The sequence below is a fragment of the Thamnophis elegans genome, chromosome 11, assembly GCF_009769535.1.
Source record: "Thamnophis elegans isolate rThaEle1 chromosome 11, rThaEle1.pri, whole genome shotgun sequence".
Lineage (NCBI taxonomy): Eukaryota > Metazoa > Chordata > Lepidosauria > Squamata > Colubridae > Thamnophis > Thamnophis elegans.
In genome coordinates, this window is record NC_045551.1 from 12,668,514 (window position 1) to 12,683,040 (window position 14,527).

The 14,527-nt window shown below is 36.9% G+C and overlaps 1 protein-coding gene across 8 annotated transcripts in view; it reads right to left on the reverse strand.

Annotated features, from left to right (window-relative positions):
• Window positions 1-14,527, reverse strand: part of PRRC2C (proline rich coiled-coil 2C) — a 78,441-nt gene that overhangs the window by 812 nt on the left and 63,102 nt on the right. For 3 of the 8 annotated variants that reach the window (XM_032226289.1, XM_032226288.1, XM_032226283.1), the window contains 5 exons: window positions 12,910-13,032; window positions 9,665-9,877; window positions 8,240-8,340; window positions 2,842-2,962; window positions 1,639-1,875 (listed from right to left, as the gene is read on the reverse strand). In XM_032226289.1, coding sequence (XP_032082180.1) covers window positions 1,639-1,875; window positions 2,842-2,962; window positions 8,240-8,340; window positions 9,665-9,877; window positions 12,910-13,032 — 795 coding nt within the window. The remainder of the gene's footprint in view (window positions 1-1,638; window positions 1,876-2,841; window positions 2,963-8,239; window positions 8,341-9,664; window positions 9,878-12,909; window positions 13,033-14,527) is intronic. The other 5 variants (XM_032226287.1, XM_032226285.1, XM_032226284.1 and 2 more) reach the window with 5 other exon arrangements.

The following is a 14,527-nucleotide window of genomic DNA, read 5'->3' on the forward strand; positions in this document are numbered from 1 at the left end:
TGCCAGACAAAATATATAATATTAAATAGTTTTCATACAATACGAAAACAGCAATTTTATTGCACAAAGTGACTACGGTAGTTATTTATCACAGACAATAAGTTCATACTTTCTTCAATTATTTCCCTGCTTGGATACTATAAATTGATCAAGATAAGGACAGTACTTTGATCAATTTATAGTATGCTTGTTTGAAAAAGGATTTGCACACGCATACTGTAGCTGTGCTATTAATAGAGCAATAGCAATTAGACTTATATACTGCTTCACAGTGCTTTACAGCCCTCTCTAAGCAGTTTACAGAGTCAGCATATTTTCCCCAACAATCTGGGTCCTCATTTTACCGACCTCTGAAGGATAGAAGGCTGAGTCAACCTTGAGCCTGGTGAGACATCTATTTTATGAGTCAAGCTCTGAAATAAGTATTTGAAGTTTTGTTTGTCTGGAATTATCTGATACAAAAGGCACAGAAAGTATACTTAAGAGCTCTTTTGTGGTTTCAGAAAAGAGAGGGGAAAAATTAGTTTACAGCTTGTGTGTGTAGTGTTAAGGGGCACAATGGGGCCATAATATGCCCCTACCTTTTTATACCTGAAATCCCTCCGCAAAACGGCCCTTGAGAGGTTTGCATGGTACAAAATGTATATCCTTTTTCTTGTTTAGCTAACTAGCACATTTAGGATACTGGTTCTAAATAACTGTATTTATTCTAGTTTTATTAATCTAATATTCATTTAGAAATAGCAATAGCACTTACTTTTATACAGCTTCACAATGCTTTACAGCCCTCTCTAAGCGGTTTACAGAGTCAGGATATTGCTCCCAACAATCTGGCTCCTCATTTTACCGACCTCGGAAGGGTGGAAGGCTGAGTCAACCTTGAGCCTGGTGAGATTCAAACTGCCTGCAGTACTGCATTCTAACCACTGCGTCACCAAACTCCTTTGATCTTTTTACTAACAATATGCAATTCTATGCTTTTCCCTGGGAACTAATACTGGGTTTTGAAAACAGAATAGCACATACATAATTCAATTAAAAGTTACTTCAGATTAATTTATAAACTCAATAACCCACCAACTAGGGCTTGGATAAAACAGGGTAACATGAAGATTTTAGCAAAGTGCTGATAAATCAAGTGGTCTCACTTATCTCAGATTAACACTCTTTCATGAATGAAAATAATGGAAAAGATTAAGCAAGTGATGCCATCACTTTCAACCACGCAAGTTCATCGATTATAGATTCTTTGTTTCTTTTATGACATCCCCACATGGACTTTGCAAGACAGCTCAATTTTAAGGGAAAAAGGTTTCATTGAAAAGAGTCTCCAAGTGCTTTTATACCAATTTTACGGAGTGAAATGCAGCTATGGGTGGTTTTGTTTGAATTTTAGACTTGAAGAAAGAGGAAAAACACAGAGAATGAATACAGTTGACCAGATCTTAGACTGCATTACAAGTAAGTAGGTGAACTTAAACCTATTGCTGGAAATTTAGTGATGGGTTTTGCTGTTTCTACTTGGCCACTTCAGAGGGAAATCTGAATCTTAAACCAAGTATAGCATCTTGCCTTATCCTTGCAAGTTGTTAAGACTGTACTGTGGTTAACACAGCATGGCCATCCAAAAATACTAACCTTTATGTCTTGTTCAGCCTTCATCGCAGCCTGGGCCTGATTGCCTCTGACTCCAGAGAATGATCCACAAGGACCCCTCGGCACATGTGGCAAACGAGGGTGGCTCAAAAGACCTGTGGTCATCTGAGGTGGCATCTGACTAGCCAGTGCCACTGGCGGCCTCTGAACGGGTGCTGGGAAGGTGTTAGTATGTGGGGCTCTTACCAATGGAGGGACCAGGTTAGGCTGAGAGAGGATCTAAGTGGGGGAAAAAAACAACAACAACAAAAAAGAGAGACATTTAGCTGTTAGCAAACTGCCAACCTGATCATATGGTGGCTTTTCTGCAGGGAGCATGCCTCTGTTATTTAACAGTGCCAAGTAGTGGATTCACTTTTTATGTTAGGATTGGCTCTGTTGGGAAAATTCAGCGCGGGAAAATCTTAAGGATACTGTGCTTAAAAACTGCAGTAGCACATCAGGGACCAAGAGGGGAGAACAAATGATATCCTCAAGAAATATATATATATATATATCAAGATGCAGGAACTGTTAGAACGTAGATTTGTGCCTCTAGGCAATATCCAGCAGCTGCAAATTTCATATGCAATATCCAAGGCAGTCTCAAGTCAAAAGTATCTCATATTTCCCTATCAAGAAGCTTTACAGCATTTGCATTCTTTTAAAGAGGGATTGGTGTGGGAGTTTTTTTTCCTGCCAACTATAGCTATTTTAGAAATTTACTTCACAGCTGCATTTCAGGTAAGCAACTAAGGGAAAAACAACCACGAGTCTCTACAATCTGAGTGAAATGGTGGAGGTTATGCAGAGAGACCTTTGCCCTCTGACAATTCCCATTCTTTCTGCACAGGAGACATTCTAAGTACATTATGTTGTAAACAGTTGCTGGAGACATGAAGCCCTTCTCTGACAGGCTATTTTGTCCTTCTTCCTTCAAATGATGAACCTTGGATTATAATGAGAGCCATGTGGGGAAGTCTGTGGTCATCCATTTGTTGTCCAATTTCTCAACTTCACAAGCATGTATTTTACTGAAAACAAAATACTTTCCTCCCAATACTAAAACACTCGCATTAATTGTAATTATGGAAAGCAGACTGAATAAAATATCTGACGTATTTCAGGATCCAGGAAGTCTTAATTCAAAACATAATCAAGCTAATGAATATGCCATCCTACTGCAGAAAACCAGCTGCTGCCCACCTGTGGTGCAAACTGAGGAGGAAATGGTTGAGCCATTCTCACAGCTGCTGATTGGAATTGCTTCTGGTAAATAATGGTGTTAATTTTATTCGTCTGACTGTTTGGACTTGTAGAGACGGCCCTTGAAGACAAAATACATTGTTACATACATGCATCATAAATAACATCAATTCTTGTAATATATTCATATTTTTACCTTATCTTGAAGAAAAAAATATGCATTAAGTAAATGATAAGTTTCAGATGATGCAACAAAATGTGCATTAACAGTATAATCCACGTCACCATGAGATTCATATAAAATTGCATTTAATACTTTTAGCCACATAATGAGAATAATAAAGCTTTGGTAATTCTTTTGGATTCCAATGAATATAAATGCAGAACTCTTGCATGTCTTCAAACTAATCAAAATTATGTTTCTTTATGTTAGTTTACTGATGCTCACTAGAAGCAGAGTACTTGATGTTCACTGTATTTCTGAATGACACAATTGAGTTTTTGAACAATTAAGGTACAACTACTTATAACATTAATGACTAGCCCTAAATATTGTTATATTAAAATATTAAGAATTCTTAATCCAACCAATACATATATTTGACACATACACTGTAATTGACACATACATTTGACACATTCTACTAATATATAAAATCTAGTAATCTCCACACTATATATCACCCTAATCCTATCCCAACTGTTCCATTATTTAACTCGGCATGCTTTTAAAATACAATTCTTCAGATAACAATGGCCAGAATCTAATGAATTGTAAATACAATGAAAACTTTCCTGATAGCCCTACCAGACAGCTGTTTTTGTAAATTAAAATTGATATCAAAAAGCAGTTTGCAATATGGCATGATGGTCAATAGTTGAAAGAAAGAATTATTCTACAAGAGCAATCTTCTCATAGGGATGTAAGATCTTTTGAAGCCAATCTCCTAGTTCTTGCACTTCCTTTGTCTGCTTCTGTCTTTCAAGGAAGCAATATATTCAAAAAATGTTGGCAAGACACTTGTCTTTTTCAGTTTTCAGAGTGGCTTTTCCATTTTCACTTGTTCATAGGCTCCTGTAAAAATTGGAGCTTAGTATAACACAAGGGCTAACAAAATTATCCATATCCTTCCGTCAATCTAGACAAATAAGAGATGCTCAGTAATTGTTTCATCTATGTAATATTTGAATATCAACCAAAAATATATTGATTACGGGTAGTCCCCATCTTATGAATACAACTGAGCCCAGATTTTCTGCTGCTAAACAAATAATCTGTTAAGTGAAATTTGCCTCATTTTATGATCTTTTTGTCACAATTGTTAAACCACTGCAGTTATTAAGTTAATAACATGGTTGTTAAATGAATATAGCTCTCCCACTGACTTTGTTAGAAGGTTGGAAAAGGTGGATTGCACGATCATGGGACACTGCAACCTTCATAAATATGAGCCGGTTGCCAAGCATCCAAATTTTGATTACGTGACTATAGGGGATGCTACAACGGATGTAAGTGAAAAAAGGATCATAAATCATTGCCTTCATTGCTATTGTGTTGTGGCCCAGCAGGAGCCGTTGGAGCTGCCACCAGACTCCGACAGCGAGGGGCTCTATGAGTCGGCTCTGGAGGATCCTGGACAGGGTTCCGACTCCAAGCAGGGTACAGAGAGGCTGGCTGGCCACCAGGAGCCGCCCTAGCCTTGGACCAGTGGGGAGGAGACAAGGGAGTGTGATCCGGACGTCATGCATTGGAGCAGTGGGGAAGAGTCAAGGGAGTTGTTCCTGGATGCCCGGCACCAAAGAACTAATAGGCGTAAGGAACAGTTACGCAGTTACAGGAGATAATTGCACTCAGCTGGTGGTAATTAGGCTCCTCTCAAGACTATAAAAGGAATGCTTGTGCACACGCCCCTTTGCAGGAGTCAACGTATTCACTAAAGTTGGAGAACTCTAGTGGCTAGCTTGGCAAGCTGGCTTACTGCCAAGGCCTGGACTGTGCTGGCTTGCTGCCAAGGTCCTCTCTGTGTGTTAATAAATCCTTGCAGTATCTTTGTCTCGGCGTGCTTTGGTGTAGGACGAGGGGGGTCAGAACACTATTGTAACTTTGAATGGCCATTAAATGAATTGCTGCATGTCGGGTTTATCTGCATATAGACAGAGCAGATAGCCAGCTTTATAACTGACTATAAAAAGCCATGGTTAGTACTAGGGTGAGAGACTACCAACACATTCCAGAAGGCAATGGCAAGCCAATTCTGCAACGTAGCCAGGAAAGTAACCTGACCGTTAGTATGCTGTTATCATCGGTCAAATTCTAATCAAGGGAGACTTTACCTATATAAAATATAAGTAATGAAATGAAAACAAGTTGTTCAACGCATAGGAGTTAGAAATGCTCTTGAGGCTTTCATTGGCAACATTTAATATCCAAATCAGTCATATTGGATCCTGATATTTATGCTTGTTTGAAAAAGGATTGCACACGCTTAGCTGTGCTATTAATATAGCAATAGCAATTAGACTTATATACTGCTTCACAGTGCTTTACAGCCGTCTCTAAACCGAGTCAGCATATTGCCCCCAACAATCTGGGTCCTCATTTTACCCACCTCTGAAGAATAGAAGGCTGAGTCAACCGTGAGCTTGGTGAGATTCAAACTGCCTAATTGCTGGCAGCTGGCAATCAGCAGTAGTAGTCTGCAGTGGTATTCTAACTACTGCACCACTGTGGCTCATATACCTGGTAATATAACTGCAAACTGGGCATTTATCTAACCGTGTTTTAGTGTCTGCAAAATAATATTGACTTTTCAAACAGATGTTCCTTTTCAATTGACAAATAGTTGAGTTTTTAGTTAACATCCGATATGGTTTCTTTACTAGAAAGGATATATCAAAATGCAATCTCAAGTGAACAATAACCATGTCTATTACTGGTATTTTCGATGTATCTATATCTCTGAGCCAGCCAATGCATTCATTCTTAATCCTTAAAATTCCTATATACAATGTAAGTTCTCTTTTTCTTCAAAAAATGAAAATCAAGGCAATTTACAAATCATGGATGAGCAATGTCTGTAGAATTTCACATTTTTACCACATCCTTCATCTGTTGGATGCTTAATAACATAGCAATGTTGCTGAATCAGGCCAAGCCCACCGCAGTGTGCTTTTTCATGGCTGCCAATCAAATGTTTCTGAGGTGCCCACAAGCAGGTAATAGTCACGCAGTTCTGCCATTCTGTCTTGCAAGTAAAATTTGGAGTAGGCTATGCTTGAATGCAAAAGCAGCACCGAGCTGAAGATTTGAGACTGAAATCTATTTTTTTATCTGAGCTTGTTATAAAGGCATCCAGGTTACTGGCCATCAATCTTGTGTACCAATAAATTCCACAGGCCAAAAATTAGTACCATGAAAAATACCTTGTCCGTCCTAAATCTCCTTCCTTTTTATTGAATGACTTGTAATCCTAATATCATACAGTTTTATATACCTTGATCATATTCACGTTCTACACTCAGATGCCTTTTTTTAAAGCTGGAATCTCAGACGTCCTGTCCTTTCTCATAATACAGACCCCCAATAATTTTGGTTGCCTTTGAGCACCTTTTCAGTTTTATTGTATTTTTCTTCAAATGTGGCAATCAGAAATTCATTCAGTATTTTAACAACTGAGATTTGCGTAATGGCATTAGAATGTTGACAGCTTTATTTTCAATACTCCTCCTAATGATATCTAGCATAGCATTGGCCTTTTTTTTGCAACTACTGTATACTTGAGTTGACATCTTCACTGAGCTTTCCCATGAATATCAGATTCCACCAGTGCAAATGGAACTGAACTTGCCATTTGGCTGACTAAAGAGATCCTTTTGGAGCTCTTTATTCACTTAGTTTTCTACCGCATTAAGTCAAGAAAATTCCCAAACAATTTAAAAAGCACAAGTACCAATACAAATCCTTGAGAGACTCCACTCATTTCCCTCCACTAAGAGCATTGCTCACTTATTCCAACTATTTACTTTAAAAAAAAAAATCATTTTTCAATTCACAAAATAATAGATCATTTTATCCCATGCCCACTAAATATATTCAGGAACTTTTGAAGAAAAATGTCAGATTTTTTTTAAAAAATGATCAAATATACAATATTGACAGAATTACTTTGATCGACATTTCTCTTTACATTCTTAAAATGCCTAGAAGGTTGGCAAGGCAAAATTTGCCATTGTGATTTTTGCTGCAATACCGCTTATTGTTTATGTCCCTTTTTTCATTACCACTCATATCTATCTGCACACAACAGATGTTAAGATGACTGGCCTATAATTTCCTGTGACTCTTTTAAAAAATGGTATCATATTGACTGTCTTCCAGTTCTGGGTACTGAAGTCAATGTGAAGGACAAGTTACATAGTCCTGCTAGAAGCTAGAAAGAAGGACTAGGGGAGACATGATAGCAGTGTTCCAATATCTCAGGGGTTGCCACAAAGAAGAGGGAGTCAAGCTATTTTCCAAGGCACCTGAGGGTAGAACAAGAAGCAATGGGTGGAAACTAATCAAGGAGAGAAGCAGCTTAGAACTGAGGAGAAATTTCCTGACAGTTAGAACAATTAATCAGTGGAACAGCTTGCCTCCAGAAGTTGTGAATGCCCCAACACTGGAAGTCTTTAAGAAGATGCTGGATAGGCATTTGTCTGAAACGGTATAGGGTTTCCTGCCTAGGCAGGGGGTTGGACTAGAAGACCTCCAAGGTCCCTTCCAACTCTGCTATTGTATTGTATTGTATTGTATTGTAAGTACAGCATTCTCTCCTTTTGAGTTCCTTAAGGGTTGGTGACCTCAGAACCCAATCATATGTGGTTGCATCGTCTCTCAAGATGCCCTAAAATACCTTTATTACCTCAGTTTGGCTCTCTGAAAAAGTAAATCCAGGTTCAGATATCTCACTTACAATTTTAGTAGTAAAGCCAGTAGTAACAAAAACTAATTCAGTTTCTTTGCATTCCATATACTATTTTTATTCCTCTATCAGTGCACTTGCTTTCCTGCCCAGTTTTGTGCTCTGAATATCTTTAAAGAAATTATTATGGTTTTTCTTAAAACTCTTTGTCTTCTGAAATTATTTTTTGGCCTTATGCTAGCAGTCTGGAAGTAGCAGTTCTTTTTATCCATGAAGGACAAGGGGAAATTATGTTAAGAATAAGTTGCATTAATTACAACAAATAAAGTCAAATATTTCTTTGAATTATCACCCTTATTCATCCAGGATTCTTATATTCCATTTCTGTTGTCAAGATGGCATTGCTATATTAAAGTTTAATTCAATACTAAATTTCCCCTCTTTTCTCTCCATCATAATTTGTAAAGTTGACTTGTTTGAAAACACTTGTTTACCGGAAAGGGCTAGAAGTTGGGGTGGTGCTTCGTCCAGAAACTGGGGGTGTGCCTGGCTTATCAATGACACTTCCAAAAGCCTTTAAATCCATTTCTGACATCTGAAGAAAAACAGCAAGGTTATTTATAGTACAAAATAAAATACCGATAGGTTTATCAGGTCATATTCATTTCACTAGAGGAAGTTTATAAGTCATTTACTAAAAATGGCAATACAAAATTGGTGTACATCAATTACTTAAGCATTTCTGAACAAAGTACTCAATCATTTTATTTGGATACATCAGGTTGTTATACCAGATTCATGCAGTTCAAATAAATGAAAAAGTGTGGTAAACTGATCAGTTTTAAGTTATCTATTCAAAAATAAAACCACTGATTTTGCAGAAATGCAGTTTTTACTTTGTGTTTCTGTATCTGCCTTTCAATAAAATAATTTTTTGTGCAGTGGTAAATTGATAGTGAGGATCTGAGAGAAAATAAGCAACAACAAATTTTATTATGTGTGCAAGCCACCTAGAATGAACTTGGAATACAACAATTATAATAGATAATGAATACTAACAAAGAATTACTTCAGTATTAATAAGCAGATAATACATTGTATTTTAATTCCCAATGACTATTTCAATGTTGGCTATTCCCACCCTGCCCCTTCCTAAAAAAGTAAGAATCAAAAGCACATTTTCATCTATATCTTCAAATATATGGGTTGGAAACAAGAAAAAAAAAACTTGAGTAAATATATGTGCAAAGTTCCTTTTCTGGGAATAACATGAAGACAAACATAATTTTAAATTATCTTTTGTATACTGTAAATTCCCTTGTATTCCCTCTTATTAAATCATACAAAGAATATCAATAGCTGACACACTCCTGACATAATCTATTCAAAGTTGAACTGTTTTAACTCTCACCCTTCAAAAGAATTTAGAATGTTTCCTTCTTTTCACTGTAATCTATCGACTCAGAACAGATCAATTTTGGCTATGTAATATCTGTAATAGGCTACTATGGAATTCATTAGACACACCAGAAGCTAAGTGCCACAATCTCCCTCTTCTTAGAGCAGTGTTTCTCAACCTTGGCAACTTGAAGATGTCTGGACTTCAATTCCCAGAATTCCCCAGCCAGCAAATGCTGGCTGGGGAATTCTGGGAATTGAAGTCCAGACATCTTCAAGTTGTCAAGGTTGAGAAACACTGTCTTAGAGTCTTCATCCATATTTTAGACTAATAGAGTTAAGTTTTAGGAAGGGATAGGGGGTGGGAATAACCAATGTTGAAACAGTCGTTGGGAATTAAAGTATAATACACTGTCTGCAGCACCCTAATGCAGAGTTTGAGAACTGCTAGAGTGCTGTGAGCTGATAAGTTTGGGAACCTCTGTGCTATCGTAATGCAAGATTAACAGGAACATCTTTACCTTTCCAGTTATAATGCTGTGCTGAGTGCCAGCTGGAATTAATCCTCTGAAAGGCTGACCCACTTGTGTTGGCCGACTCAGGCTTTGAGCCTGAGGTTGTGGTGGAGTGTGCTGTAATGGAGGTTGAAGGGATTGTGGAAGAGCAATTAAAGGCTGGCCTGCTGATCCAAAGTTGGGCAAAGAAAGTTGTGATCCTGGTATAGGTACTGTCATCTGGAATAAAATGGCAATGTATTAGACAAGCAGAAACCTTATTAACTGCATTAAAATAAAATTGTCATGTTTGAACATGACAAGAAAATATAAATACATACATAATACTATTAATATATCCTGTAACTATTTTTTTATGAATCAGGGAAGAAAAAAAGTGTTCGTATTTCTATCCTTTAAGGTTGCAGAGAAAACTTTGAAATTCAACAGGCAGTAACTATTTTTCAGACCACAAGGTGGATTATGTTAATTACAAATGAAATTGTTCCATTATTCCCCCATATTATACTTAATCCCTTCTATGTTTGTGAATTCTGTAAATATACAGATTTTGGAAACAGAATGTCAGTTCGTTAGTTACAAATGTACTTTGGAAATTCTGAACTTGCAAAATCAGGGCAATTTTATTTACTATTGATAAAGAAGAATATTTGTAGCTAAGGGTTCCTTGGTGCTCTCTGTGCTTGGTTGTTTCCTTGCAGATGTTTCATTACCCAAATTACCATATTTTTCAGACTATAAGGCACACTGGAGTATATGACGCAGCAAGGTTTTGAAGAGGCAAATTTTAAAAAAGTAGGTAGGTAGATAGAGGGATAGAGAGGGAGAGAGAAATACAGTAGATAGGGAGAGAGAGAATCAGTAGGTAGGTAGAGGGATAGAGAGAGAAAAATACAGTAGGGAGAGTGTGTATGTGTAGGTAGGTAGAAGGCTAGAGAAATAGAAAGAGAGAGAAATACAGTAGATAGGTAGGGAAAGAGAATAGGTAGGTAGGTAGATAGAGGGATAGAGAGAGAGAGAGAGAAATACAGTAAGTAGGGAGGGAGGGAGAGAGAGGGTAGGTAGGTAGGTAGGTAGATGTTTCCAGATATATTTATCCATGTGCTGGAGAAGGAAATCACTGACAAACCTTAAGACTTTGTTTCTGCTGGCATAGTACTTGTTCAATGTAATTCTCATCAGTTAAAGAGCTTTCTGAAAGGAAAAAAAAGGGTTTGCATTCTGCAAACCTCTGAAAAACGGCCCCGTTTTTTTCAAATAAAAGGCATGAATAGCCTTGGGGGGGGGGGGCTTGCAGAGTGCTGGGGGGGGGGGAGAGCAAAAAATGGCCCGTTTTTCACCAAAGAAATTGCATGCATAGCCTTATGGAGGCATACAGAGTGCTGCTGGGGGCTGGGAGAAAATGGCCAATTTTTTGCTCATTTCTGCCCTCCCCAGGCCCCAGGAGCTCTCTGAAAGCCTCCATAAGGGTATGCACGGCCCTTTTGGTGTAGGGGCGGGGCTTCCTGAGGCAAAAAATGCTGTATTCGATGTATAAGACACACCCAGATTTTCAGCCTCTTTTTTGAGGAAAAAAGGCGCGTCTTATACTCCGAAAAATACGGTAGTCACTAGCAGTGGTAATATTGCCTAGTTTGGGTAATGAAATGTCTGCAAGAAAACAAGCAAACTCAAAGAACATGAGGGATCCCTCAATCTTATTTACATTTTTTTTAAATGGCTAGTAGTAAATAACCAATTAAAATCAATTCTAATCAATTGGAGTATTAAAAAATAATGAAAACATGATGACCTTAACAAACACTGCACATACACAAAGCCAAGACATTAAAATAAACAGAGCAATTGAAAAATATGAGCAAATATGGAAGTCTTATTGGGTGATACTACTTCATTGTACATCAATCAGTCTATATCAAAGCACCCAGTAAAAGGCACCCGAAAAAGAATGGTGCCGGCATGTTCAGGTAAGAGAAAGGATTCTTCAACCTTATGAGGCAAAGCTTTTTCCGTTGAGGAGGGCTTGCTAGTGGCATACCAGCCTGAGTTAATGATGTGTCACTGAAACTGTATGTGCCAGAAATGAGATTGGGCTTAATTTTATTCTGTAAACTTAATTCTTTTTTTTTAAAAAAAAAAGATTTTTATTTTTTTATTACAAATTTTAAATTCTTTTATAAACAAAGTGTCGCCCGGGTTTTCTCCTTTAACATCCTCTCATATACATAATTCATTTTACATCCTATTTCTATTTCCAATTTCAACCACATTGTTTTCTTTCCCTATTTTTCATCTTAAACTTAATTTCTTCTTAATACATAAACAATATCATTATTTGCTCCTTCCAAGTTAAACCAAATTATCATTTCATTTTCCATCCGTTATTCTATTTTGCTATAGGTTAACATACATTCTCAAATTCAATTTTTATATAATAAGCAATTAACTTAATCAGTTATCCACAATTAATAATGTTATTATAATTCCCTCACATCTTAGTTAGCTACATAACATTAACAATGTTAACACATTTCACTTTAATCTACTAATATATTCTTTCCCTTCCCTTCTTCCTTTTCTAACCATTTTATCTTGGTCTCTCAAAAATTACACTTCTTTTAGGTTCTCTTCTTTCCACCCATTCTCTTGGCTTCTTTTTCTTTTTCTTATTTTTATAATTACTGTATCTCTTTAAAATCCTTTTTCTCCCTTTTAATTTTATTGTTATGGTAAATTTCCTCTGGATTTCTCCCAATCTTTCCCCACTATTCCCTTCTTTACTGCTTAGTTTTTTTTTGGGGGGGGGGGGACCCATTCCCTCTTGCCTGCCTTTTGTGTGCCACTGTAAATCCTAGTAAAATCATCTAAATGTTTTTCTTTTTCAATCCCTCTCTCTTCCAGGTTATCTTCTTGTTCTTTATTTGAACCCTTTTTTAACCCCCTTTTCTCCTTTTCTCTGCTCTGAATGCTGTAAACTTAATTCTGATGGGGAAGTGGGCCCTTTCCGACAAGAGAAAATTTAATAATAGAGGGGGGACCACTCCAAAAAATAAATGTTCCTGTGCTAAAGCAATCTATTAAAAAATAGATATTATTAAAAAGTAATCTTCCATGTTTAAGAATTGTTTTAGATTTCTGCTATATAAAGCGCTACCTACTTTGCACAAAATGGAATATTCTCTTGTCATTGAACCATAGTATTACATACAGCACACACGTATGGATAATTAGAAAAATTGAAAGCAATTTACCATGCCATAGTTTACCTGCTGGAGAGTACTGGGAGACTGAGCAGTATTATAGAAGCTTGTCTGCCCTGGTTGCTGAACCTGTCCAGAATATAAATTTGAGGCCTGGGTAAGAGTAGCTCTCGCCTGAGAAGAAAGAGGTCAACATTTTTTGGGTGACTAAGTAAAGTTACTTTAACTTGAAAGAGCAGAACAAATATGAGTATTTTATTCTGTTGGTAATAATTCTGCTTACTGTAATATTTTACTATTTGGAAAAGTAGCTATTATAAAGCAAATAAACATTTATTGTATAGCTGCCAGCTGAATCAGGAAAAAAGCATTAAACACATCTTGACTTTCATATATATGCTTCTAAAACTTGCCTTATAACTAAGACTAAGATAGCTTGCTCTACTAACTCTTTGTTGTAAAGCTAAGTGCTGGAAGATGTGGTTGAAATCTCAAAAGTATATCAACCAAGTTACTAGAATTATTTCCACATTGATAGGGTTACAGTGCAGAACTGCCTTGAAAGTCCCCTTAACAGTGGGATTGCTATGGTAGAGAGAGAGTAGTTTCAGTATAATTACTTACAATGATCCCAACAAATTGTAATCTAAAAAACTATAGACCTCACCAAAAAATGCCTATGGAGATACTCAAGTCATTCAGGTCATCCAAGAAGCTTCTCATCCAAGCTTCTTGGATGAGAAGTGAAATGTCTTCAAAGAAAAACCAGAAAGTCCAGTTGCCTCTTGAAAAAGCACCTTTGGGACTCTCCAAGAAATGTTGGATCTCAGGCAAGGTAATCAAAACAATGAGCAATTCTTAAGTTACATGAGAATGTCAAATGACTGATCCTGATCTTTTCACTAAAAGTTAAGTTTTAGCAAAATGTTTTGCTAAAGGCTATAATATTTTGCTTACTGGTTGCTGCTATCATAAAAAAAGGAAAATGGATTGAAAAACCAGAGGTAAAAAGTAGGCAACATATATTTAAATGGCATATCAACTTAATATGAGATACAGCATATATGCAAAAAGAAAAAGTGTGGAAAAATACATCAGCATCGAATCTGGCGCATTACAAAGAGAAGGTTATTCCAAAAAAATCACTGTTATTTTTGGAGAAGGCCAATTTCTTTATGTCTGCCCGGATGCAAATGCAACGAAAACAAAATCAATGCTAAATATATTATGATTATAATATATGCTTACGGAAAGTGGCTGTAACTAAAGACATTATTTTAGACAAGCTGTTCTCAGGTTGTATAGGACTTTGTAAAAGCAACATCCTGAATCTGGCTGATAATAACCAGCAGTCAATGCAGATCTTTCAGCACAGGTATAATGTGAGCACAGAGTCATCTTCGAGTCAGTAGCTTAGCCTTTGCATTTCACGTTAGCTGTAGCTTCCAGCCTAGCTTCAAGTACTGTCCACAAGGAATATAATGTAATCATACCAGTTCATGAATCAATGAGGCAAGTCATAGCTGTCTATAAATAGGCACATCAGCCTAATGTGGAGGACTTTTTATTCATTTTATTTGCTGGAGGTATATAAACTATTGAATCTAAACAAATCTCAGTGGTTTACAATGTGGTAATCACACAAATATCAGACTGATTCTACAGTTGG